The sequence below is a fragment of the Lichenostomus cassidix genome, chromosome 10, assembly GCF_008360975.1.
Source record: "Lichenostomus cassidix isolate B80296 chromosome 10, HeHo_3.0, whole genome shotgun sequence".
In the NCBI taxonomy this organism is placed as follows: domain Eukaryota; kingdom Metazoa; phylum Chordata; class Aves; order Passeriformes; family Meliphagidae; genus Lichenostomus; species Lichenostomus cassidix.
In genome coordinates, this window is record NC_139491.1 from 10,282,848 (window position 1) to 10,310,808 (window position 27,961).

General features: G+C 43.2%; 1 protein-coding gene across 3 annotated transcripts; it reads left to right on the top strand.

The window, feature by feature from the left end:
• The first annotated feature begins 119 nt into the window (after window positions 1-119).
• SHC4 (SHC adaptor protein 4) lies at window positions 120-27,739 on the top strand. 3 transcript variants are annotated; one of them, XM_085070576.1, is made up of 13 exons: window positions 120-1,069; window positions 1,145-1,524; window positions 7,985-8,055; window positions 13,952-14,015; window positions 14,893-15,012; window positions 16,081-16,134; window positions 18,631-18,682; window positions 18,858-18,984; window positions 21,013-21,190; window positions 22,499-22,559; window positions 23,927-24,106; window positions 25,566-25,819; window positions 26,522-27,739. In XM_085070576.1, exons 1-13 carry the CDS (start codon window positions 940-942, stop codon window positions 26,675-26,677), a joined length of 1,827 nt encoding a protein of 608 aa, XP_084926702.1. In that variant the 5' UTR covers window positions 120-939; the 3' UTR covers window positions 26,678-27,739. The 3 variants fall into 3 exon arrangements, with proteins under 3 accessions (XP_084926702.1, XP_084926701.1, XP_084926703.1); XM_085070577.1 differs by having other exon boundaries at window positions 936-1,069; window positions 1,168-1,524; XM_085070575.1 differs by having other exon boundaries at window positions 120-1,524.
• The last annotated feature ends 222 nt before the right edge of the window (window positions 27,740-27,961 follow it).

Sequence of the window (27,961 nt, forward strand, 5' to 3'; positions counted from 1 at the left end):
CGGGAATTTTGGGGATTCGGGGCTCCATCCCGAGGGTCCCTCGCGCCCCCCGCCCCCCGCGCGCGGAGGGCGCGTGAGCCGGCGGCGGGCGGCGATTGGCTGCCGGGCGCCCCCCGGGGGCCGCCGGGCCGCGGCCGCGCGCCGAGCGCCATTCACGGCGCTGCCCGCCCGCACGCGCCGAGCCCATTCACTAAAACTTCATTCATAAAACCGGCGGCGGCGGCGGCCGGGGCTGCGGCGGGGGCGGCCCGGGCGCTGCGGAGCTGCTGCCCCGCGGCGCTGCGGGAAACGGCCCCGGAGCCCCGGGAATATTCGGTTGTTTCGGGATTATTATGGTGCTGAAGGACTTTCCGGCAGGAATTAGCGAGACCGACGCTGCTCGGTGTTTTTCGAAGAATCCTGGGTTTGTGCCTGACGGCGGGGCAGGAGCCGCAGCGCGGGGATGCTCTTCGCCTCTGGGGCAGCGGCGGTGGAAGTGCAGAGAGCTGGGCACCTTACGGGGTTCATGCCGGTCTGAGAATACGTTTGGGCTTGTAGCTGTCTTGTTCTGCTTTGTGTGGAATATGCTTGAGCTTTCGCTGCAGCCAGGACTCCGCAATTATTGATGCTACAGCTGTGAGTCTTCAGAGCTAGGTGGGATTTAGTGCCTGGCTTGAGGCAGGAATGAAGGCAGGTTTGGATAGTGGCTCTTCAGCTTAAGCTGCTGTACCACTGATGTGCTTTCCTGTATTGCTGCTTTTATTACTGCTTACAAAATGCCAGATGTCCATGCAATTTTAAGCCTTGTCCATTGAGGAAAATAAACCATTCAAGAGGGAGTCAGCAAAAATATCCAATAGGTTTCTGTTTTGAAAATTGTTTGACTTGCTTGATTTCCATATAATTTATCTACAAGAGCCAATTTATGCAGGAATATCCAGTTACAGACCTGCCAAGGCTATGAGAGAACGCAGCCAGCAGAGCCTCGGTGGACACGTCCTGTATGTAGGGTTATTCAGACATCCAGGAATGCTGCACAGGGCTAAGTACAGCCGATTCAGGAATGATTCCATAACCTCCCTAGATGAAGGTACACAAAATACGTCTTTAAACATCAAAGGTTCTTCCTCCTCTTCCCATTCTTCAACACCTAATTTACTGACAGAAGATGTCTCCTTGGGGCCACAGGACACCTGCACCACGCTGTGCACGCTGATCCCCCGGATGGCCAACATTAAACTCGCCAACCCGTCAAATTTGCCTGGGCTGAAAAGCTTCTGCCTGGGAACGAAAGAGGTGCCACGAATTAAACTCACGGAGTGCGTTACCATCCCGAGCAGCCCGACCTCGCCTGAGATCAGCTGCCTGTCGGCCTCTTATCCCCAGCCCGACCTGGACAAGCTGGTCCTAACCCCAAAGCCAGCGGGTGACTGTGCTGTGCGGGGAGCTGAGGAGGCTGCTGCTGTGGGCAGGCAGGACAGGGGCCTCGCCCAGAGCAATGAAAGCTCGTACAGCCAGGAGCCAGGAACCACCTACAGCGTGCGGGTGAGTACTTCTCCCTGGGCTTCCATTCTCTGACAAAGCAAGCTGCTCAGGTGGCTGCTGGTGGCCTCCATTTTCCTGCATCTGGAGTCTATGCCCCAAACCACTGAATTCTCCCATGTATTTCCTGTCTTCTGGTGTACATGGGACTGTGGTGTTGAACTGAGGGAGCTAAGAGCACCCCATCTGCTTCCAGAGGTAACACAACATCCATCTCCAAAGGACTGTCTGTAGACTCTCTGAGGAGTGCTGCTGAGCTGCAACTAACATGGGTAACTCTGGCCTGAAGTGCATGTTGGAGGGAAAAGGAGGCCCATGAAAGGGCTTTCCATCCCTCACAGAGCAATTCCAGGCACTAGGTGCATTCTGGCCCATGCTGCTGACATATTTGTCAGGGAGGCTGTAGGGCAGGTGCTGCTCAGGTTGTATTTCCAGTATGGTTTTCTGCTGATCTTCCTGTCATGGGCAGTATCTCCGAAGGGGTTCACTGGCAGGAGCCTCACAATGCAACAGGGAGATGTTTTTTTCCCTACATCTTCCTGTTCATATTGCTCCCAAGGCTGTGGGCCTGCAAGAATATTGCTGACATGTCCTAGCCAAACTCTCAGCGTTTTTTTCAACCAGCCACTTTAATAACAACAAGCAGGTTGGTAAATAAGTAGGGTGTTTGGACATTTGTAAATAAACAGTGTTTGGACATTGGTAAATAAATGGGGGTTTGGACATTTCGGCATCAGAGGATGGGCAAGGTGAGAGGATGGGCAAGGTGAGAGGATGAGCAAGGTGCTCATTTCCACAGAGACTGCCAGGCTTCTTCAGGAGCTGGTGGTGAAGCCTCAGGTGGGCTGGGAAGTGGCCAGGGCTGGAGCATGGCAGGAGAATGGTGCAGAGGGATGGTCTCACCTGTAGGCAAAGCAAGGCTAGGAGGCCAAGGGCTGGGCAGTTGGAGCTACTTCCAATCCTTACCCTCTTGCTCTGGCCCTTGCCCTCCCTCCTGTGTGTTTGGAGACACCCACTCTCCCCATGCAGCTTCTTGTGCCCTGTTGGGGTATGGGATTGTTGGGATCTCCGCAGAAACCCTTTTAGGAGGCAGGTCAGGTCTATGTTATTGGGACTGCTGTTGCCAGAGATCTTTGGCCTTAACAGCTTAATCAGAGTCGGAGGAGGATTCAGCAATTGCATGGAGAGGATCTACAGTTAATTTAGAAAGGCGATAATGTGTTGAATTAAATAAATGCCATAGGGCAGAAGCAGTCCCCTGCAGACTGGAGCGAGGCAGAAATTTTCTTGGTGGTGTTTGAAAAAGAGGCATTGCAATGGGCTCATTGCATCCCTGGGGAGGCAGCTGTGGCCAGGCATGACTGGTGGTGACAGGGCACCTGTGTCACAGCCATGTGTCATCTGGGCCTGGTGGGGAAGCTAAGACCCATAACAGTACCTGTTCCCCCAAAATGTTCGTGCAAATAACAAAAAGCCTCAATATTAATATTTTGAGAGGAGCCTGGACAGCTCTGATTCTCACACTGTTATCTTTCAAAACATACTTTGTACACAGACTGCTGCAGGCTTTACAAGGGGGATATTTACCATGTACTTGTTCACATTCTACCCATGACACACCTTCCCACAGCTCTGCCCATCTGGAGCTGAGGTTGTCTCTAAATGGTGCCCATAGTGGCCATGGCACTTATCTTTCCTGCTGGTGTTTGTTATGGCTGTGAGGAGCCTGAGGAATATGCCAAGAGGCACTTGCCATCCTCACTCTTGCTTGTTGGGGAGTGCCAGGGAGGTGGCTGCTCCCAAGCAGGAGGATAAGAACTGGCTCTCAGCACTGTCCTGCACCAGTGGTTTCTCTGAGAATAGTGAGGATGATGTTTACTGGACTTAACACAGAGTAAGGCTCTGTGCCTAAGCTTAAATCAAAGCATGAGTCTTTGAAAGATGATTGGTTTTAAAAATGTGCTATTTAACTAAAATATGAAAAGGAAATACTATTGCCAGGTGCTTCATTACAATGCCATTATGCTTTAAAATAATATGGTAAAACTTTTAAAGGAGTTTTACCAATGTACAGGGTGATCCTCTGCCAGCAGTTTGATGGTGTATGCATATAGATATATGCCATCATATATATCTAAAATCAGTTACATATATCCAGATTAAAAGGAGCCTGACTGTTTCTAACATGGAAGTTCACAATGACATGAACTGCACCCTGAAAGTGCGTGTGGGCACCACTGCCTTGCCCAGTCCTGCTCTTGTCCATGGAGGATGTGACAGGTCAGCCTGGAGCAGTTGCTCCCTGCCTCTGTGTGGGGAATGGGGTTCAGGGCAGCCCTTTCCTGGTCCCAAGTTGCCACCAGCACCTCTCCCATGTTCAGGGCAGGGAAATATTGTTGTATTTCAGCTGCAGCCACTTCCCTGGTCTGCAGCACCCTGACACTGCACCCGGAGAGCTGCTCTGCATCGCCCGTCGTCAATAAATAACTCCACGCGTATGCACAGCCGGGGCTCTCGCAGGAAGGAGATGGGCTCCGGTGATTCATGGCTTCAGAGCCGCAGCTGTGAATCATGAGCCGGGGGCTCGGGACTGAAGGGAGCCGGGGCGGTGCTGGCTGTGCTGGCTTTGGGCTTTGGGGTTTGAGCAGCCCTGCAGAGCCTTGTCCCACGGGAATGTGCCTCTGCGCCCTGATCGCCTGCGGGGCACACGCGCCTCTCTGGGGAATCGATTCGCACAGAAACCTGCGTGTTTTCAGGCCATTTGCTTTGTCACAGCCGGAGAACGGGGACAGGCTGGATTGGGAACAATTCTGTTAGGGACCTGGCCTGAGTGCAGTGCTGCAGAAAGTGGTTTTTCAGCATAAAACTAAAATGAAAAGGAAAATGTTTCTATATGTCTGTATTTATGATTTTTCCCCTGTTTTTTTTTTTTTCTCAAGATATATTTAAAAACCTGTGAATGAAAGGGCCAGACTTTCCCAGAAATTTTTTCGTTTATCAAAAGCTATTCTTCATCAGAAAAAGCACTGGCTTGCTGCCCTAAGGGAAGAGGCTGTGCTGCATGGGCATGAGGAGCAGGACAGACCAAGGGCCTGTCTGTCTGCACCGCTGCTGCTGCTGCAGGGGGGATGATGAGAGGAGGGCAAGCACATGAGGAGAATTAGGCTAGCACTCATAAACTAATAGTGGGGTTTTTTTTGGTGCTTAATGATCTTTAATGGGCTGTTTTAATCCTTGAAGGTATCTAGTTGTTTTCCAGCTGGTTCTGCCTGGATTTTATGCTGTCTCAGAGGTGCCCCGGGGGTACCACCCCCGTGTCATGGGCACTGCTGCTGGCTCCTGGTGTTGTCCATGGAGGGAAGGCAGCACTTTATCTTCCTGCTAGTGGGAAAGCAGAGAAATGTGCCAACAGGTTCCTGAGCCTGGTACTCTGCATTGTCCTGCCATGTGCTGCTTATTCACATGGGCCCTGCCTAGTGCCTTCACATCTCCTCCCACACAGTCCCTCATCCTGTTTGCAGTCACTTTCTGTCATCTCATGTAAACAGATGTGAGAAGATGTGTGCATCTTCAATAGCTGCTGCTCTCTCCCACCACCTCTGTGCCATCCTGGTGGTGTAGGGAAATGGCAGCCAGCCCCAGATCACCCTCTGTATTAAAGTACCAAGGGACAAAGCAGTTCCTGGTGCCAGTGCTCTCCACAGCCCTTTGCAGGCAGACGGGGTGTCTCTGCACATGTTGCTGTTCGTGGAGCTGTTCTCTTTCCAGCAGGGGCCAGTGAGTCTTTCCTTCCCAAGAGCTGCTGCTTGTCTTGGCAAGAGCTCTCCATCCTGCTGCCGACAGAACAGTGGGTTCAGCATCCGCTTTCATTAGCAATGTCAGGTCTTCAGCACTTGGCTTGTTTCACTGTTGCTGTTTTATTTTTCTGTAGGTAGTTGAATTCTGTAGTTATATCTGTGCTTGTTGCCCCAGGCTGGTTAGTGCCCCCTTGGGACTGTGTCCAGCTTCCCCCAGCTTGCCTAGCAGCTCAATGAACTGGGCCATGCCTCTCTCTCTGTGGGCTTCAGAAGATGAATGCCCCTCCTTGGACACCACCTTTGGACCTGGTTTTCACAAAATCACCTGGTGAACAGCTTGGGCTGGGGCAAGAGCTGTGGGTTGCTTTGGCTTCCTCTCCCTGGCACCCGTGGTTGCTGCCCTGCCCATGCTTTGGTTTAACCTTCCCTGCTTCAGAAAAAATGGAGTTGGTCTCAACATTGCATCACCAGAGAAGCCCATTAGGATTTTTGGGGAGCTGCTGTTTGGGATGTACAGGAGGGGGAGTAGGGGCACCACCTGAACTGGAGTTTGGGTGCAGAAGTCTCAGAGACAAACATTGTCTTTCTCCTCTGCTTTCCCCTTCCTCTCATGCATTGGCTGTGCTGCTTCTCAGATTTCACTATGGAGGGGTTAATATTTTCCTTGTTTATTTGTTAATTATTTTTTTCTTCCTTGGAGAGTGTCTTTTGTGTTCTTGAATAGGCTTCTGGTATTCCATTGTCCTTTTGTGTGCTCCACAGGCTTCTCCCAGGCTCTGGGACCCTGACTTCCTCTGCCTCAGCCACACATTGTCCCCATGCCCAAGGCTCTGCTGGTTCTGCTACCCTTGTACTGTGATGTGAAGGTTCAGCCATTACTAACTGTGCCAGTTCAGATAACCAGCGACAGCTGAAATAAATGAGGGATGCAGTGAGGTGCCATGTTAATGCACTTCCCTACTCAGGCTTTTAAAGGGGGAAAAAAAAGGTCTTTTGTGAATCATTGATAAGTTCAGCTTCACTCAGGGTCACTTATGCAAAAACCTAATATTGATTTTTCATCTTTGCTTAGAGTAGCTTCCCACGCATCTGTTCAGGATGCAATGGGGACTCACTTATCAGCATATGACTCACCTACTCCTCTAAATTTTTCTTTTTTCAAGGATAGAGGAGCAGCCAACCAGCTCACAGGATGCTTGACCTTATACTGTAGGATCAGAGGTCGTTGCTGTGCTACAAGCTGAGGCTCTAGACATATTTTCCACATTTGCTTTGTTCCTGTTAAGCAGGAATATCTTTAACAAGGCAGATAGCTCTCAAAGTCATTAAATGTTCATTAGGGAAGCAGTTCTGACAACCTTTCAGATTCTTATTGATGTCCTTCCAGGTCTCTGACCTAATTCTGGAGTTCTCCCAAGGGTTACATTGCTATCTGGAAAGAAAGCAAAATAGGGATAATACAATTGTTGTGGAATCCCTGACTGCACATATAACGTTCTCTTTTCACACACACATCCATTTCTGAAAGTCTCCAGAGCTGAAACAGATACCTAAACCCAGCCCTCTCTGAATGGCCCAGCAGAAAAATTGATTTACAGGCAAAATGAGGCAGAGGAACTAAATACAGTATCTTTCCCTGATGTAGAATGCTTCCTCCATCCATTCAGACAAGGGGACAGAGCATGCATGTCCCTGCCTGGGTTTTCCAAGTTGTCTCTGTGTCCCAGAGGTTTTGACTTCCTGCAGGAAAGGTCTGCACAGGCAGGCTGTGACTGCAGCCCTCGGGCACTGTGAGCACCGCAGGATGGTCCCAAGGGGGAAAATGAGAGACCCAGACCTATGCCAGCCTGGTGAAATGAAGAGATCAGACTGCTTCAACAGCAGAGAGTTGGACGTCCACAGAAATGCTGACGGATTAGTAAGATATGGCTGGGGATATGCCATCACATCCTTGATATTTCTGAGAATTAGTCTGATGCAAATCTCAAGTGAGTATAGAAAAAGCCCCAGCTCTGTCCCATACAACAGAAGTGTGGCAGTCAGCCTTTAATTTAAAGCAGGTCAGTTTATATTGTAGGCTCTTAAGAGCTGTTGCTATGAGCTGGAATTGCAACTTTACATCCTTCATCTTCTGCAGAGGTTATTTGTCATCAGACACGTAGCAGTGTGGAGCCAGTGGTTTTCCTCATGCCCTGTAGTGCCTCCTACTCTCTGAAGGGACACTCAGCTCTCTTACATGGGGGCTCTGAGTGCATTGGTCTTGAGGGGCTTCCAGAGCCTCTCTGCTCCTGGGGACTCTCTTCTCTCCAGTATTTCCTTATGTATTCCTCCCAGCTTAGTGCCACAGGCTCATAAATGAGAGTAAGCAGAAATGGAAAAAAAAAAGGAATAATTGGATTTTGTATCCCCAGAGCGCTTTACTTTTTTTTTTTTTTTTTGTGTTATGGTGTTTAAGCCATTGGTATCTTTATTGCTCTTCTCTACACTTTTAGTAAAACAAGATCTATTTAGGAAGCAGCTTTAGGATGGCTGATTTGATTTTCCATTTAGACTGGTTCTGCATAAACTTGGTGGACCATAATCACATTTGCTTCCTCCTGTGATCCTCCTCTTACTTGTGTACCAGCTATTAACAGTCCTCCCTTTGCTCTGTCTGTTTTCCATAGTACATGGGCTGTATTGAAGTGCTGCAGTCAATGAGATCCCTGGACTTTGGCACGCGAACACAAGTCACCAGGTAGGTGGCACAAAACTGAGATTCAGACTGAGAATGAAAAGCCTGAGTGCCAATTTCTGTATAAAGCTGAGTGTGCGTGCCAAGCTCTGAGACAATTTTGAATAGGAGTTTGCGTGTTTTGTTTTGTTTTTCCCTAAGTGATGACTTGAATTATTTGATCATTACAATAGGCTATTTGCATTGGAAAATGAATTGTTTCAGGCACAGACATAATTTCTCTCCCAGTTCTTGCTTAGAGAGCCTCCCCCTGCAGTGGCAGCACAGAGCAGACATCCCCAGCCAGCTGGGGACCGGCAGCAGCCGGGCTGTGCACGTGGGCTCAGCGCTGCTGCACGGCTCTGCCAGGCACAGGGGAGATCCACTGGTGCTGCCGTGGCCAGGGTGGAGAGCCAGGATCCTCATGGGTCTCTCTGCCATGCTGCCTCACATCTGATGCAGAAAGTGCAGTCAGTCCCTCGATCTAACAACGTCATCTAATGAATTTTTGTCAGATGTGTGACATCGCTTGACCCCATCTGCACCAAGACCAGGCTCAGCTGGAAGTGGAGTCACAAGGAAAACATGTTGAAATACAGCTGTTTCCATCTGTACTGCAAGTTTTTAGGCTGCAAATCAGATAAAGATTAATATTTCATTCTCGGATACAACTGGGGATGTGGTTTAAATGTGAAATATTTTGTAGTCTTTTGAGAACTTTGCAATGTCTGCAGATTGCTGCCAGTTTCTGGGTGTAGATTGTTAGCACCCCCATGCCTGTGGGGTGGCTGAAATGTCCTGTCAGGAACAGAAAAGCAGAATTTTTTTTAACATTTATTCTGCTAAGTCTGGCACTGCAGGAGTGTTTGAGTTTTCAAAACAATCACCTTCTTTCCAGCGCTGAGTGCTGTGTGCTGTGTGCTGCTGTGATGTACTCACAGTCCAGCAGTGAGGAACTAGTGCTCTACCAGGCAGCCCCAGCAGCCACCCAGCAGCTCAGCACCTCCAGAGGCTTTTTGGAGAGGTGGGTGGGTGCAGGTTATTTTGACCTGGCCTTAGACATGTTCCCTTGTCCTCTCAGCTGCTTTTCTGGCATGGTTCATGCTGAGGATGCCAGGAGTGTGGTTGAGGCTTCCCGCACTTGCCCAGCTCTTCCTGCTGGAGATTTTCAGATGCTGTTTTGCTTCCTCAAGTTTGTATCAAAGAAGCCGTGGAAAAAGGAAAGGAACATGAAGAGATTAGTGTTATATTTATGCCTGTTGGCTCCCAGACTTACCAGGAAAAAGGAACTGAAAAACTTGAGCCCTTCAATGCGTATAGACTTCACATGAGAGCTGCCCCATTTGTTTTATATTCAAAATCATCAGTTGTTGATATTTAAAATTGGTATAAGCACACACTCACTCAGTTTCTGCAGGTGTGTATGAAGAAGTGCCTGAGATACTTCCCTCAGGCAAGTCCTTTACTGATCAAGAAGAGCCATGTAATACACTGAGCCCAAAGCACCCATGCCAGGCCACTGTGTTCTTCACAGCTCAGCCAAAGGGTGAGGTTATCTCCCGTTTGCAAGAGGTGTGTGTGCTGCTGTGCTGACAGAACAGAGCTTTGGATGGTTTGTCTGGAAAATAATGAATGTGATTTATTGTGTGACAAGAACTTGCCAACTTAAATTTGGGCCAGATAGTAAGGTTTTGTTAAGCAGAACTATGTCAAAACTTAACAATGGAAATACTTCCATCACCTAAAAAAACTCCCCACTGCTGACCTTAACAGGCTCTTTTGTGCATGAGAAATTCAAAACTTAAACTGTTTGCAAACCAGACACTGAAGTGCTGAGCTCACGCATACAAACTTTAAAGTTCGATCGATGACAAGCTGACTGGAGCAAAGATAACATTGATTATTCCCCTATTGTTCTCTCGGGGGAGTAAGTTTATAGACATGTGCACAATGCACCAACCAAGGAGCTGCTGGAAATTATCTCGTTTTAATCATGCCCGTTATGTGAACTGGGGTAAAAAATATTTTTATTTTGATGACATTTTACTAAACACAGAGGCATCTTCTGTTTTAAAGTGATGTAGAAAGGGTCTCTAGTTATGTCTGCACCCTGCCTTGCTTTGTGCATGTGCATGCTTAGTTACCTCATGGTATCTAAAATTGAAGATACTATTTACCTACCTCATGAATGTTGGAAAGATCAACAAACTCCTGTTTGCCAAAGTGCAGTGAGGAGTCCAAAGAGATGAACATGGACGATTTACTTTCTGTTTTCTTGCTGGACTTGCATTTTGAGTTGCTTGGCAGGCACATGGTTAGGGAAGGCAGAAAGTGGCCTCTCCAATGCTATGAATGACCATGGAGTGCAGAGGTGCTGTGTGGCCAAATGACCACAGTGCAGCAAGGGAAGGGCTGGGCACTGAGGTGCTCTTTACCCTCAGTGGCAGCGGGGTGAGGACATTGGCAGAGGAGATTCCACTACAAGTTTTCCAGCTCTCTGCTGTTGCCCGCCATGACCTGACTTGCATGTTCTTAGGACATGCCTCCCATTTTGCAGAAATTTGTGATCTCAAATTCCATGTGGATGACAAAAGTAACACCAAGAAATAACAGTAAGGGTAACAGATTCTTCTGCTTGAGGGGCTTTGTATTTTTTTGTAATGGTTAGCCTGTGCTTTCTCTTCTGGATACAAGATGTGTTTGGGTTGTCGCCCTTGTGCTGCGGCAGTCCTGCCTTTGCTGGACCTTGATGCGTGTTTCTCTTGTCCAGCCCTTCAGCTCTTTTCCTCTTGTACATTTCCCACTTCTGATTATTAGTCATCAAATTTGGGTATTTCTGGGAAAAGGGATTCTGTATCTTGGATTGGAGTATTAACTTACAAACTTGAAAATGGTCAGGCAGTGAGGGGTGAAGGGTGTCGGAAATGTGCAGCTGGGGAGGGCTGCTGGAAGAAGGCTGACTTTGTTTGGAAGATTAATTTCAACTTTGTTGAGCCACATAATCCCTTTCTGTTACATGGTGTAGGCAGGGCCCTAGATGCTTAAAAGCAAATCCTCAACAGCATGCTTGCTTGCTTAGATCAGCCCATCTTTCGTCTTTTATTCTGGTTTTGGGGGAACAATAAACAAAGCAGCTCAGTGTTACTGCCCACAGGCACTCTCCCGCATGGGCATGCTCTGGGAGGAGCAGGAGCTGTGTCTGCCACAGGTTTCACTCCAGGGCTGCAGACCCAGAGAAAACCTGTGGACAGTACTTCTGACCTGGCCTGAAAAAAAAAAAAAGTTGGTTTAAAGGATGGATGGTTTTATGGATGCCAAAAATGGGCCGCCCATTTCAGTTTATCGTGGATACGTCCAGAGCTTCATTTTTTCCTAGTGTATGGTGCAGTTTCTAGTTTGTGGAAACGACTGCATGTAGGAAGTGTTCAGTTGTAGCAGCAGGTGTTACCAAACTCCTGCTTTTCACACCTTTAAAATAATATTTGTGAAGTTCTGTTAGATCACTTGGAAAACCACCCAGAGATATGCAGCAAGGAATGTCTGTGAGAAGATTATTTCCCCTACCAAAGAGAGGTGATAGAAACTATTAAGTAGAAATGATTTGCCTACTTTTTGGTTCCTTTTTGCTGGACAGTTGCTTCAGAGCGTGATGAAGTGGGCAGTCATCACACTGGCTTGCACAAGAACAGGTTCTGTGGCTGGCAACTCTGCCTAGAACTCTTGATTTCACATGGGCTGCCTGACATGCAAGAACTCATTTGTCACCAAAAGAGACAACTTCCCTGTTTTTCCAATTTGTTCTGTATCTGGTTTTCTTTGTAGGTAGGGCTAGACTTGAAGGCTCCAAGTAGCCTTAATGTCTTGGCTCTGATTTTAATTTCCTTTAATATTGAATGAGAAGATGAGTTCTCATTTTCCAAGCTGATTATTGGAATCTGCAAGATCATCCTGCAGGATGCCTTTCTCTCCCTCTTTTTTTTTTTTTTTTTTTTTTACATTTTTTGCCTTCCTCCTGGTAATAGCTAAATAAAACAGGAGCTAACCAAGAAGGGTATCAGGAAATTTGCTTAAAAACATATTTTCAGTTGTGTAGGGGGAAGTACTTTGTTTTAAAATGCTAAGAAAGGTCAGTGTTTAAAAGGCTGGTTTCTGACCCATCTTGTGTAGCCCACAATGAGGCCCCTCTTCTTCCCTGCTGTTTTCACTCAGAAAATATTAATTATGTTTTGCTGTGGATGAGGTCTCCATTCATTTGACAGCATCCAGGTTGAATTTCTCAGGATGTTTGCTGGCAGGAAGCCTCAATGTGTATCACTGATCTTCAGTGCTTCAGGCATGGAGCCCACTGGTGTGGCAGCCCCTGGGGCACTGAGCAGGGGCAGAAGCAATGCTGGGGTTCACCAGTGCTGGGCTGCTTTTACTTCCTCTCTGATCTGCAGGGTGCTGAGGGGACCACACTCTTCACTGGGGCACCTCTGCTTCATGAGACACACCTGGCTGGAGCCTCTTGCCATTGTGTGCTCTTGATCTTTTTCAGCCCTTCTGAACCAAAACCTTCTCACGAGATGAAGGCCAGTGGTATTTTCCTCCCACACGTGTGTCGGGATCTGGAAACAGACAAACTTTCCTAACTAGCTCGTTTCCTAATTAGCTCTTTGGATAATAATCCAATAATATCAACAAATAATTAAACAAATTCCCTTCCCCTTTTGAACAACAACAAAAAAATCCTAACCCTTAGAAGCTAAGTGAATTCAGCCACAAGAGAAAGGCTGAGGCTTGAAAGGCCCAATATGGGACCCTAAGCCTGACAGGGTGACAGGCCCTGTGGCACTGGGCCAGGGCAGCTGGACAGGTCAGGGCTGAGGCTCCAACTAGGCAAGGCTATGGAAACTCGCTTAGCACATCCCAGCCCAGTAAGGTACTATTTTCCTGTTGACTTCAAAGCTGTATCAGTGAGGAAAAGCCTGTGATAAAATAAACCAGCAGAAAGGGTTTTTTCCAGCTCCTATGGTAATCTTGACCAGGGCCATGCTCCACTGTATGTCCAAACCAGTCACCTGCCTGAGCAAAGGCCAAAATTTGCCTCGTTCAAGTGTGGAAAATAGGCACAGCACACCCCTCTGCTATACTGCATGTGACTGATCTGGAAATGAGCACTGTGCTTGCTTTATGCCTTGTCCTTCTGCTGCCCAAACTGAGAGGAACCTGCAGAGGAGCATGGGTGGCTAGAGAGAAAGTCTAGTTTGGGAAATTCCTACCAGGGATGGAAAGATATGGACTGATACCTCATCTCTGAAAATGAACTGCAGAAGCTGATTTTACCTCCCCACCCCTTGACACTGTTGTTTGAGTTACTGTGGGTTTATGTTTTCATTTTGGGTTGTTTTTTTTGGGTGGGGGGGTGTTGTTTTGTTTTCTGGGAGCTTTTTTGAAAAGAAATCCCAAACCCCAGAGAGTCAATCAGAGCACCCAGCTGGGCTCACTCAGCATGTACCTGCTGTGCTAAATATGAAGGATTAAGCAGGGAGGAAACCCTCCTGCCAAGCAAGAGACCTGTCAACCATTCTGAGTAAAAGGGTTTGAAGGCATTAGGTTGTTTGTCTTCTGGTTAGTTATGTTTGGGTTTTTTTTAAATTAAACAAATTTTGATTAGGTGAAACTGATGTGTTAGATGAAGAAAAAGAATCAATCCAAACCAGGCTGCTGAATCACTGTATTTTGTTAAATAGTTCTTTTGGTTGTTTTTTTTTTTAACAGTGGGAGGAAGGAAGAAAGAAAAACAACTGTGAAAGACCTTCCAGAAGATTTAAGTGTTTATAAGTGGGCCGATAACAATAAATTGCAGAGTTGCTGGCTCTGTTACAGATGGTGCATGTGAAATGATCCAACAGTTAGTGCTGTATTTTTTTATTTGCAGGGAAGCAATAAGCCGACTGTGTGAAGCTGTATCGGGTACAAATGGAGCTATAAAAAAGCGGAAGGTAAATCCTGTTTTAGCCCAGCAATTATTTTTCTGTATCTGCTTTTGATAAGCTGGATACATGATTCCCTAACAGCCTTCAGTCCATGCTGGAATTAGCACATATTAATCTATCTGAACTCAGCCTGGATAACAAAGAAGGGCTGGTAGCAGGGTGTTTAGCCTGTTTGGTTTGGGGCTGAGGCTATGCCCTATTTTATTTTTCTCAGAATTAATGCTTTGCCCAGAGTTCCTGCTTCTACCAGCCCTTGCTGTGTGTGGTGCTTTACAAGTTTTAGGCTTTGGCTGCTACATTATTGGAATTGAGTTTTTTGGTTTGCGAGAGGGAGCTGATTCACTGAATGATTATCTACCACTTATTTATATGTATAAAAAATTAAACACAACTAAAATTGCAGTGTTTAATGGATTTTATTAAGTAACTGGGATGCAGTGATGGGCAACATCAGTGGTTACTGTTGGGTTATGTCCAGCGGAACTTATTGATTTCCTTCTGTAAGCTCAAGAGGAATGAACTTGCTCCTGAAAAAGGAATACATGAGAGAATTTCTTGCGTCTCCCAGAAACACTCCATCCTCAGGAAACAAAGAAGAGTTCAGAAGGAAAATTGCACATTATGAATTACTGAGCCAGCCATAACATTTAGCTCACCGGGATTTTGCTTTAAGACTTTTTTCCCATTATTGACATAAAACCCATTCCTACCAGTATTGTATTCAGAGCTGATGTTTGTTAGATCTGTTTGCGTTTCATCATCCCATTATCCTTACTCCATTCAAAGTCTCAATAAGATACTGTAAAAGCTACTTGACTTTGATATGTTTCTGCCCCTCACGGACTCGGCTGACAGCCTCTTTCTTTTGTTTCTTTGTTCAAAGCCTCCAGTGAAGTTTCTGTCTTCTGTACTTGGCAAAAGTAACCTTCAGTTTTCTGGCATGAATATAAAGCTGACCATTTCAACAAGCAGCCTCACTTTGATTAATGCTGACACACAGCAGGTAGGATACGTGTAATCAGTATCCTTTTCTCCATGCTACTGTTTCCTCCTCCTTCCTGGCTTCTGATGGAAAGGCTGTGCCCTTCAAAGGGAAAGCAGCGCTCGTTAGCAGACCTGTGCATGCCTGGTGAAGCTGAATTACATGATGCCTCTGAATTTAAAACTGAAAGTGCTTTGGAGGAATTGAATATACAGCACAGGTCCTTTTTGTTCACAGTGGTGTGTTCCATGGGGAGGGATCCTTGAGCACTTGGCAAACTGTTCCTCTGAATGTGTTTGCCTGTAAAGTGCCTAATAAACAAAGCACTTGTCCCAGCTGTAGTTTCTGACAAGTCCTAGGGGAAAAAAAAATATAGATATTAAGTCAGAGCTTGGCTTTGGTGTCATTCGAATCTATTTTACAGCTGGATAATATAAGTGTACAATCAATTGTACTATGTAAAGTCTCTAGGCTCCATTGAGGTGTTTTCCTGAGAGTCTGGATTTGCTTGGAACTGGGCTGTGCTCCCTTCCTTCTTGGCAGATATGATAAGGATCTTTGTCCTGGCCACCTAACTCCTCCCTCAGCTGCTGGTATCAGCTCCCAGGATGATCTCACCTGGGGCCAGCAGCAGGTTTTGCTCCAAGCTGGAGCAGGGGAACATCATGGAAGTAATTTTGGGTCAGTGGCTCTGAGGAATCCTGCACTGAGCTGGTGCTGTGCTGAGGATCAAGGAGCTCTTAGGGGTTTGCCTGTAGTACAGAGGTCTCCTGTCCATTGGACATCCGTGCCAGGAGGGGCTTAGGACACTAGGTTTCCCTTCCTTTCAGGTGCGATTAGAAGTTGATGGTTGAATTAATTCTGAAAAGCCTTTAAGGGAGATTACTCAGGGATCTAGACACTGCTAAACATTAATGGGCAGTTTAAAAATATTCCTATTTTTATCTCCTTCCTTCCTAAATGATACATGCATGAATTAATAAACAGGGTTGTTATGAATTTAATTGCTTGTTCTGTGAAGACATATGTTCTGCTGTCTTCTAATGTGTGGCTCATGAGCATGTTTAACTAGTCTGTTATGCTTTTCAGATTATTGCCAACCATCACATGCAGTCCATCTCATTTGCTTCTGGAGGTGACCCAGTAAGTATTGATTTATGAGATGAATACTTCTGCAGGTATAATGAACTTAGGTAATTATTATTACCTGCAATACTTTGCTTTATCCCTTCCTTCCACAAGCACTAGCAGCACTGCACTTCTGGATCATGACCAGTAATACAAGAAAACTGAGGGACTGAGACTGAAAAGGAAATGTGGAAGAGACTCAATGCATCTTTAACAGATACATACAGTTAACTTTTCTGTTGCCCATCAGTGAGCCTCAGCCCATTCAAAAGTCCTCTGACTTGGGGATCTAAAAGTAAGAATGTGAACATCGGAACTGATCAGTTCAGTGGTCCCTGTGACCCAATACCTGTCACAAAAGCAGTCAGCACTGGCACCTCTAAATTTTTAGATTAATTTTGAGTCAAGCAAACAGGTCCTGTGATACAAATGTGACATAACCACCTTTTTCCTGCAGATAGGGCTATTCTTCCTAGTGTCACAGTCATGCAGTCATGGATATTTTCAAGCCAGAGGTTTTTTATTCTATTCCAAACTCTTTACTGCAATGATTGTAAGCAGCAAGTGTCATCTATCGATGTTGGATAAGTCATTCTTTAGGGCTTGTTTACCTTTTTTAGTACTTTTTTATACTGTTATTCTGCACTGGTCTCACAGGATAATAATAGAAAAATTGGTGAAATAATAACATAAAGATAATAATATAAAAATTAGTAAAATTATTATATTAGTGAAAGAATAAAAAATTAGTGATTTTATATAATTAAACATTATACAAAATTATTATATAATAATATATTGTTATATTAATAATATAAAATGAGTGACCTCATCATATTTCAGAGGCTACACAGGGCTGGGTTTGGTCAGTGCTTAATGGCAGAGCCAGCAAGAGATGTGCTTGCACACAGATGTGCTGCAGGAAATGGGCCTGGTGGTACAGCTGGTGATTCTTCTTACTGGGAGGCTATGTAAAATAGAGGTCTTGCTCATCAGTGGTAACTATAAATCTAGTGGCCCTTCACATAAGGGGCAATTTTGTTGTCTTGTTCAGGTAATTTTTTCAAAATTCCATTTACATTTAAAATGGGAGATAGTTTGCACAAGACATGTATTTCCACCTGCCCCACATTCAGGTTGCCCTGGGCTATGAAGGAGTAGCACAATTCTGCCTGAGAATTAAACCAATTCTGGCTTTATTTTAAAGCCAAATCATCCAGGCATGTACATAAACATTAAAAATACATAAAAAATAGCAGGTACTGCTCCAGTTACTTTAGTTCCTAGTTGTTCCCTAGATCTAATTTATTTTAAAATATCTATCCTAAAATATTTATGAACTTAAAGAAAAACTTGAAAGGAAAAGGAAGGAAATTGAGTTCACTAGACTCATAAGAAATATTTAGCTTGCTTTGTTTTAATGATATTAATTTTAGAGATTTAAAAAAGAATTATCTAGGACAAGTTCTGCTGGCCCTAAGACCTGCCTCTTGTGTCATTCATTGTGAATTATTAAATGATTGTTCTTGTGCATATTGCAAATGGGGCCTTGTTTCCTGCCAGCTGATTGCATCTTCCCTCAAGAGAGCCATGCCTTTAAGCTGTGAATTGAGTTTTCCCCATCCCACCTTAAAGATCCAAAATAACAAAATGCATCTTTAATAATTGAAAGAATGTTATTCATTACCTCACCAGCGTGAATACAACACTGAATTATCAAGCCACTCTTTGCTTTTGTAGTAGCACTAGAAATGTTAATTTTTCTATTCCAGTTCCCTTTTCAGTTTGACTAGAAAAAGAGGATTATTTCAGTGCTGGCTGGGAAGAGAATCAGAAACAGAAAACTGATTATATTGAGGTTGTCTGATCTAAACAGCAGCTTTGAGATCCAGGGTAATTTAACCTGATTGTAGCCAGACTAAAATCAGGGAGCAGCAATTGATAGGCAGCAGATACCCATTTTATGCTGCGTAATTTTAAAATTCAAGTTTTCTCTAAGATGCCTTCAAAATGCAATCTTATTGCTACAAATTGGAAACCTTATAACTTGTCCTTTGCAGTATGTTAGCACTATTTTATCTCCCATTTATCTTCTGATAAGGACTGTCCCAGCCAAAAGCTGTGACCAGCAGTCACACAGCCCTGATGTGAGCTCCATGGGACCAGTAGAAGGAGCAGCATTGCCTGCTGATGAGGCACCAGTTGTGTTTCTTCTCCTGTTGCAGAGCTGGAATTGAACACATAGTTTCTTGAAGACCCAAAGAATGCCAAAAGGCCCAGTGCCTTTTTGAGAAGAGAAAGATTATGAGACAATTACTGTGTCGATAGCCACCAATGTGTCACTGATAAGTTTCCTAGTTTACTTTGCTAGTACCTCTGGTTGTTTTTCCCTGAAAGAAGCATGCATTTTAGAGCTAAAAATGCATCTGTCTATACTCAGTTGCTTTGTTATGGTGGTTGGGTTGTTCATAATTATAATTTTCAAGACATTTGTTGTCTTCTTTCCTGTAGGATACAACAGACTACGTGGCATATGTAGCAAAAGACCCTGTTAATCAGAGAGGTATATATATTCAAATTGTTATATATAATTGTTATATCCCAGTCTGTGTATTATCCTGAAGCTATCTACATGCATATGTTCATGCCTAGCTTTTCTGCTATAAGCACTATAGCTTGAATTTCTACTTTCTGGTATAAACTGCATTCACTTATTAAAGTAAGGTGTCTCTTTGCAGCATGCCACATCCTGGAATGTCCCAATGGGATGGCACAGGAGGTGATCAACACCATAGGGCAGGCTTTTGAGCTCCGGTTCAGACAGTACCTGAAGAACCCATCTAGCCTGGTTACATCTAATGAAAGGTCAGCACATTCTTAGTCACTTCACTGGCAGTTTCCTTCCCTTCAGTACTTTTCAGGAAAACAATAAACTACAAAGAGTGATCAATAAGTAAGATGCTTTGAGTAGGTTTTCTGGACATAGGATAATTGTAATATATGCCTGTATATGCAGCTTATAATATACCAAAATTAGCTTATTCCAGTAAAATCCATTGATCTCTGTGACATTTGGACAGGCACAGAACACAGAATTAAGCTGTATTGTTCCTTAGATAAAGCAGCCTTATTTTAAGTCATGCAAGTTGAACAAATGTTCAAATTACTCTGCCCAAGTAAGTTCAGCTCTATAAATAGCACATACACACACACACACACACAAACACACACACAGACTGAGCTCAGTCCTGACCTGTGCCAAGTTTAAGCTTGCTGCAGCTGTGGAAAGTGTGTGGTGGGGAAAAAAGCCATTTTAATTCACCTTTCTGCTGTTCTGTTCATGTCATGGCAGCAGCCTCAGTTTTCACCTAGCGTGACTTAGATCAGCCTCATGCACTGAAATAAACACAGCCACCACTTGGCATTTTAACATGTGAAGCCCTGTCCTCTGCACATTGCCCAAAATACAGGGCCTAGATTAGTTTCTGAACCACAATTCCCCACTTCAATTACCCTTTTTCCATTGCACTGGGGACACAATTCTTGCTCTAATTTATGGCTCTCCTCACAGATTAGCCATGCTTTTTTTCTCAGGCTTCTTTTTACTTCAACACCAAATCTGATTGCCTGCTACCTCCCATGAGTAGGGAAAGCCATGGCACTGCTTACCTGCACCCTGAGCACAGGAGTCCTGTGCAAGCAGTGGCACTGGATCAGGACCTAATGCAGTGCACTAGAGCTGGTTTTATTACATAAATGCACCTCCAGTTTATATTTGTTTCAATGTATATGGTGGTTCTTGCCATTCCACTGTTAACACTGGTCTGTTTCCTTGGGAAAAATAACCAGAGGAAAAACCTTTCTTTCCTAAGAAACCTTGCTAGGTTATGTCACAAGTAGCATAGGAGCAGGGAGAAATGGAAGAGGGTAATTAGATTTCCTCCTTGAGCATAACCCACAGCCAGCCTCGGAGAATGGTCCTCGGGCAGAGAAGTCGGATATTGCTGTGTGAATGAGTCACTCCTTTCCAAACTACTATGAATCACATAATCAAATACTTGCACTGCATATCACATAATCAACTACTTGAACTTTATCTCTTTCCTGCTCATGGCCTTTTATCCAATTATACTCTTGTTAATCAGAGAAGTAAGATTTGAGATGAGTTTTTTTTATTTTGGGACCGGAGACAGTACAGGAAGCACCTAGTTGTTTTGCAGTGTATCAGCTGTACATTTAAACTATCATTATTGTGGTTTAGCTCAGAAAAACCATTGTGTGTGCTTCTTCATGTCATTCAGGTTTTCCTTCAAGCTGAAACAGAATATTGATTATGGTTATTAAGATCAGAGTATATTCCACTCAGGGCAGCTACCTTTTTTTTTTTTTTTTTCTTCTTCTTTTTGTTTTTGGTAGCAATATTTGATTTTCTAAAACAATTGTAGGCTTGTCTGACTAAATGCCATGAGGTTTTAACTTTTCTTTTGAAGTCTGGCTGCCCCTCTAGATTTACAGAGTTGAGTCAAGAAGCCAGAAGAATTGGTTTTATGGACAAAATTTTTGATACCTTAATGAACAACGCATTAGAATTCTTAAAAGTTTCAGTAGTTGCCTCTTACCTTTTCTTTGACTTGAAAATATATCTGGGCTGCCTAGTGCTAATGAAATGACTGTATCTCCCTTTACCCCAAACTGTCATGACTCTATTTTTAATTCAGGAAGAAGTAACTGGAAAAATAAATAGCTCTGAAAGTTCCGGCCCAAAGCTCTTTACAGCCTCCATATGGCGAATCTGTGTATTGTGCGATGTGCAGACACTGGGGATGTTTGCCTGCACTAGAAAGCAATTGATTACATCAGAAGCTTCATTTTTTTCCCCCATATTTTTTTCAGTGAGGCAGCAAATGCTAATGGATCAGCTGGGAATTCACAGGAGAGGGAGGATCATGAATATTACAACGAAATTCCAGGGAAGGAGCCTCCCACCGGTGGAGTGTTAGACATGCGAATGAAAGTGCAGACAGACCAAAGGGCTAAGTGTCCTATCCAGTGCAAAAAGCAGTATTGCTCAGTAAGTACATCATCTGCTGAGATAAATATTCGCTGCCTATTATGGGAATGAATAATAAAATGTTTCTGTGGTGTTAAAGCATAGCATTAACATCAGAACCAGGTCCTGATTATCCTGGGAAAAGGTTTTTTTAGGCTAGATTTAATGATGCTTAGTACATAATTGAATCCCAAAGCACTTTCTGAATATTAACTGGTTTGTCCTTAGAGTACTTTTAGACGACCAAGTAATATTCCCTTGTTCACTCATTAGCTCTGAGAAGAAAATAGATACCAATTTAAATGGCTTGTTGGAGAGAACTTCTGCAAAATCTGGGACCTGATTCTGTGATCTAATAAATATTTCATCCTGTCCATTATGCTCTACAACTTATACATACAACATTGACTGATTGCAATATATATACAATATTCATTACTCTTGGATTGTTTCAAGAAGCTCTATTAAATCAGCAGAAGATAGGTGTGGCTTTTGTCTGGGATAGTGGGAAATAAAAACCAATCAGGGGGTAAAACAACCCAAGTTCAGACTGGCTGCACAGATTTCAAAGCCTGCAGTGCAAGTCTTTGGGAACACTATTCTTTCCCCCAAAGAAAAGAAGGCACCACCACTTTGCTCAGAGGAAGCACACTCAGATGTGCCGCTGGAATCCACTCGGTTCTGTCTAAAAAGTTGCTGTTCCCAAGTGTTATTTGTGTTCGGTAGCAGCTGCTCCCGGGCTGCTGCGTGTTCCTGCATTACTGTTCCATCCATTTTTTGCTAACATGAACCATACTGCACATATCAGGTCTACACCTCCCCAACAGTTCTCTAATTCTAAAAATGTTTTAGTATATCCTGAGTTTGCATCTGACGCTTGCCAGAGTTGTTGCAAGGAGTTACCCTGCATGTAAATGCAAATGCCTTTTTCCTGTGGGGTGTTACTTTTTGGTTTTCCTTTTTCTTTCAGTGCTGCTCAGACAATTTAGTGACCATTTCACTTTCAAACCAGGATACCTGTAGTTGCTTTTATTGTGAGGGACATTTATAAGAAAATCTGGGCTTTCTTATCTAGGAATTATACTATATATATATATACACTAAACCTTAGATACATAACTGGGCAGTTATATGAGGTTGGAGTCCAGACATGACATCCTGCAGAAAGAAGAGTATCAGTGTGAAATATTATATGAGGAGATGAGAATTTTTTGGTGAAGAACATGTTTAATTACCTGTATGTCTATTAACTGACGCATGGATGTTTTGAAGTTACCTGAGTTTTCTAAAGGACTGCTTTATGTGACTGATTCTAAAATTTCTCTACAGACAGGCAGCCCAACATTCATCAATATATATGAAAATTGTCTAGAAGAAAACAAAACTGTGGGTATGTACTCTCTTTTCCTTCTCATGCATATGCAGAATTAGCCATGGCAGGCTGCCTGGAAGAGCTGCCCCTTGGCTTTCGATACAATGGTGAAAAATGTTCTACTTAGTGTGTCATTTTTAGTTTCCTAGATGAAGGGCAGACGAAAAAGCCTTACAGCTTTTCTAAAGGCCACTCATCTATCTTCATGTCTGCTGGCAGACTTACTCATTTTACTTCTCATGATACTGTACAGTAGCTCTTTGTTTTTTTTTATTCTCTTTCATACTCTTTGTTGTTTTATTCCCTTTCTTCATACCATTTGAAAAAGGAAGATAATCAGTCTCTGAATATATCCCTTCTCCTACAAATGCTCAATGAGACCCAAAGTATCAGCACTGGGTTGTTCCAACAGAGCCTGGTCCCTTGGTTACAGCATCCCTGACTTCTCAGTGTGACTCTGCCCTTCCCCTGCCTTAGGCAGCTTTGTGCCCAGGATCAATTTGCCTTTAGCAAAACCTGCTCTCAGGGACCCCAGGAGATCATCAGCCTCTATCCCTTTCTGGACTCCCTTTGCCACAGCTGATGCCCTGAGCGCATTTCCTCAGCTCCTCTCTTCCGCTGTACAATGAGGTCCTTTCTGAATTCCCACCTGCATGGCTCTGAAGTGATCCATTACACTGTCTGCAGGGGATACTTCAGTTTCTTGTGTTATTTCCAGTTCAAGGAAAGGAGAATCAAATGGTTTCCACAAAGAGAGGGTGAACAAATAAAAGAATGAATGAATAGATCTATGAATAAAACGTTTGTTGAAGAGCAAAAATATGCCTGCTATTTGGCTAGCTGAAGTGCTATTATTTGCATACCCTGCAGGGGATATTCTGTTAGCCTGTTCCTAAGCTTGGATCCTAACCTGACAAATGTGGCTTTGGCTCTCCAGGCAGAGCCTCAAAGCACCAATCTCCTCCATATTTCCCTTCTTCACCAGAATAGCAAGAGAGAGAATTTCTCAGCTTCCCACAAGCTCTTTTTGTGGTGCAGAGGGGAAGGAAAGGGTTTTGCAACAAATAACATATATGGTTTGTGTTTCTGTAGAGTCCTATGTGTTAATTTCTTTCCAGTCTGTGGGGGGTTCACTGCTGACATCAATTGAAGCAGAACTTGAACCAGTGCAGAACATTCTTGAAAACTTCATTCTAATTAATATTGGACCTTGTGTCTTCTAGCCATAAGGAAAACCAAGTTTATTTGCATTTTTCTTTTCCTTCTGAATTACTTTAGTGGGGGTATAAAGAACAACATAATTCCTATTTCAGTTTTTACAGTTACTTAAAGCTGAGTTAAAAAAAAAAAGGAGGACATCTGTGCATACTATATACTAATTGCAGGTAATTGTGATGAAAGACCACAGAAGACAATGAAAGAGGCAACCTCATTGAAACCTGCCTACAAAGCAGATCTGTTTGATGATCCGTGCTACATCAACACCCAGTCCCTGCAGCCTGCAGCCTGTGCAGCCCGAGCTACAGCAGCAGCACAGATCCCTGGGAGCCCTCTGCGCCAGGCCAGTAGGTTCCCATTGCAATGCCATACCTGTCTAAGCACTGAAAGGAGGGGCACTTGTTATCCCTGTGCTTTGGTTTTCCCATAAGAAATATAGAAAATGTGGGGGGAAGAGATCTATCCTAGTTGTTCTCTTTGCTTATTAAATTCAAGAGAAAGGGGATTAAAAAGCAAAAGTAATGATGGTAAACAAGCAGAATAACATTTCATCTTCTGTAGTTGATTGATGACAGTAAGTAGAGTTCCACAGGTATTAAAAAGCAAGTCTTTAGGATGATACAAGCTTGGGACTGCACTTTGCCTCAAGGAAGAGGGTTCTCCTGTATGCTCAAGGTCTTAGCCACTCTAAGGTGGAAATTACCTCAGGTGCCTTTGCTTCACAGGCAGTAGCGTGTAAGATTACAGTGACTGTGTTTTCTCAGTTCTTCTATAAGTGACCATTGAATCTCATCCAATGATTTCTAAATCAAACTGTTTGATCTGTGGTACCTATTAAAAGTATGTCAAATTAAAACTTGATTTATGGACTCAAAGTGGTGGATATCCATTAACAGATTATACATTTGCTACTGATTGTCCTCATTATTGAATATACCTTATTAGCTTTGCCTTTTATGGTTTCCCACTGAGTGTTTTCTCTGTCAGAGCTGGCTCCACACAAGAAAGTGGAAAAAGGACTGGACAATAAAGGAAATACAATAAAGAAAATCTGTGACCATTGAGACTTTTCCAACTTGGGGCTGTATCATGCTCTAAAAGGAACTGCCCATATCCTGAGGAGCCTTAGATTGCACAATTCCATTGAAGAAGTGGAATCCTCTTATTTTCCTTAGCAGAATCCTGCCTATGAATCATTTGCAATCTGACTGGCTATATCCCAAACCACACAGTTTTTTTAGTACATTTGGTAATTGTTCATTTTTTCACAGCAAATGCATCATGCTGCAATCCTTCCCTTCTGGCTACATTGGCTATGTTGTCTTACATTCCTGCACATAGCTGGAGCCACTCAACATGACTCTCCCAATGATCTTTGACAATCTCTTCAGAGCTTGTTAAGGAAGAAGGAAAAGCAAGATCTTAAGGAAAAAAAAAAAAAAGCTAAAAAGCCAACAAAAATCTTGTTTTTACAGGGAATATTTGAATTTTTCATATAATCAAAGAAATGTAAACCCAAAGCAGTACACCATCAGAAAAATTCCTGTTTCTAATCCCTGTTGCCTAGTGACCAACGGCTTTCCCATCTAAGGTAGGGGAGGAGGTGGTGTGATAATTTTGCCTAATGCACTGGAGGGTCATGAGCATTCGTGTGCATATTCTTGCAGTCTGCAAGGTTGGTTTGATCACAGCTTCAGGACTGAATCGTTCAAATTTTTTGAAATCTATTAAAAATATTGTCTTGCATCCTTTTAGGATGAAGTTCTAGGTGAAGTGTCCAATACATTCCCTTTCATTTAATTTTAGAGTTACCGGAAGCTGTTCAGCAGAGTGCCACAAGCAACACAGCTGGTCTCTGTGTTCTGCCACAAATAAAGCAACAGCTAAAGAATGAAGATTGTTACCATGGCAAATTGAACAGGAAAGCAGCAGAGAGCCTCTTAGTCAACGACGGGGATTTTCTGGTACGAGAGAGCACAACATCACCTGGTCAGTATGTCCTCAGTGGACTTCAGGGAGGGCAGGCAAAGCATCTACTTCTGGTGGATCCTGAGGGCAAGGTATGAATATTTCATATAATGAAATTTCAGTGCTGCTCAGATAGTTCAATCAAAATGCATGGGTGCATTCCTTGAAGTGGAACTGATTTGATTCCATCCAGGTTAATTTAAATATAGCCAGTGGCTGCAATAGGTTTGAAAGTTCAAGAACTTGTAAGCACTGAAATACCATGGAAGTAGAAGTGAGGGACTTAAATACTGTTAGTCCAGGTGCTGATAATTAGTGTATACACTTAACACATCCTTTGAATTGTTATTGCTAGGAAAAAACAGCCCTATCCTTAAATAATGTATTTCTGGATACAGAAAAGGTTTGTTGTCACTTCAATTCTACTTTCTTCTGTTCAGGGTAAGAAGAGTAGTCTTGAGTGACATGTCTGAGGAGAGAGTAAATGAGAAGAGTAATCCTCAATGGGATTTAGAGAAAAATACATCTCTTCTGTGGAGAAAAAATAAAAAGGTCATTTCATTCCCCTGTGCAGAATCAGCCCAGTTTGACATTCAGTCTCTTTAACTTCTCCTCAACTTTTCATGTGAGCTAATGGTGGGTCAAAGGATAGGTCTGAATTGCTGTCTACAGCCTAATGATCCTGCTCAAGTGAGTTCAGTGGCTTGTCTTTTGACTTTAATGTGTTAGGCTCATGTCCAACCAGTTATAAGCACTGTTGAACCATAAATATATTCTTTTGCTTTTTCCTCTAGGTGAGAACCAAAGACCATATATTTGATAGTGTGGGTCATCTTATTCAGTATCACATGGAAAATAATTTGCCAATCATCTCTTCTGGAAGTGAAGTTAGCTTGAAGCAGCCCGTAAGAAAAGAGAGTAATATGGGACACATGCAATATCACAAATAATCCCTTGGATCTCACAAATCCCAAGACAATTCATATCTGAACTTTCTATTATGAAGACAAGTCAAAAAAGTATAGACTGCACTTTCTGCTGCTGTTCCAGAAGAAGCCCTTTTGTGTGTGTATGAATATATGTATATGTGTATATCTATGTAGATCTATAGAGATCAACACGCATAGTTATATAGATACATATAATCTTAATCTTAACAAAATTACACCTTCAGAGTGTGAGATTCATTTGTGAGAAGGTATTTCAGACATGCACAAATGTCACTTTCAAGGTCATACTGAATCAGTAACTATTTAAAAGCACAATTAAAACTCTACATACAAAAGCTCACTTGAAAGGACTGCTGGAACATTAGTATGTGCCTTTTAGCATAGAATTATTGAAACCAATATTATTTATACTGAATTAGTTTTGGGTGGTTAAACAAACATGTCTAAGCTTTTAACTATTTGCCAAAAACAAATACAATTTGAATATTACTAAAATGTCATCTTCTTTCGATAGACACTAACAATTTCATTTTGCTTGTAACAGCACTTTACTAGCAAGTAACGTTTGAAATGAATAGCATTCACAATACAGAAAGGTTGTCCAGTTTCTTAATCATTTTTTGTCACTGTCTGACTACTCAAAGATTTGAGATGATGAACATTTACAAAGTTGAAATTAATATATGTAATACAATTTTGGAATAGAACTTGTTAAGGGACAAGCATGCTAGATCTTAATATTTTTGTCTTGCATATGATTTTACTATTATCAATTAATACTGGAAACATCTTTTTAAAGGTAGGCTAAATATATTTTCATTGATTACATAGTTGTTTACAAACTAGAAAAGCTGAACAAAACTTATGATACATTTTGGGAGAAAACTATTTAAAAGATGTTTGAACTTTGCATGTGTCCTTACTCAGTGTTCTTTCCAAAACAATATAGTTTTTCCCTCTTCACATAGAGTTCATTTGTTCCTAAACATGGAAAAAAAGTCTTTTAAAAGAAATCTATTAATTGTTTTGCCACAATAAATACTCTAAATATGAACAATCCTATATTCAGAGTGAACAGTGATTTATTTGGTTTCCTGTTGAAGAAACAGTGATTTAATAAGAAGAAAGGCAGGAGAGATTTGGGGAATGAACTGGTAGTCCAGGTGATGGCCTGAGGGAAATTGTGTCTTTAAGATAAGCAATGTCCTCTGGCATGAGCAGGCATAACTCTCTCTGTCTCCCAGCCCACCGGCTCAGTTCCTAAGGCAGACAATTGTTGTGGAG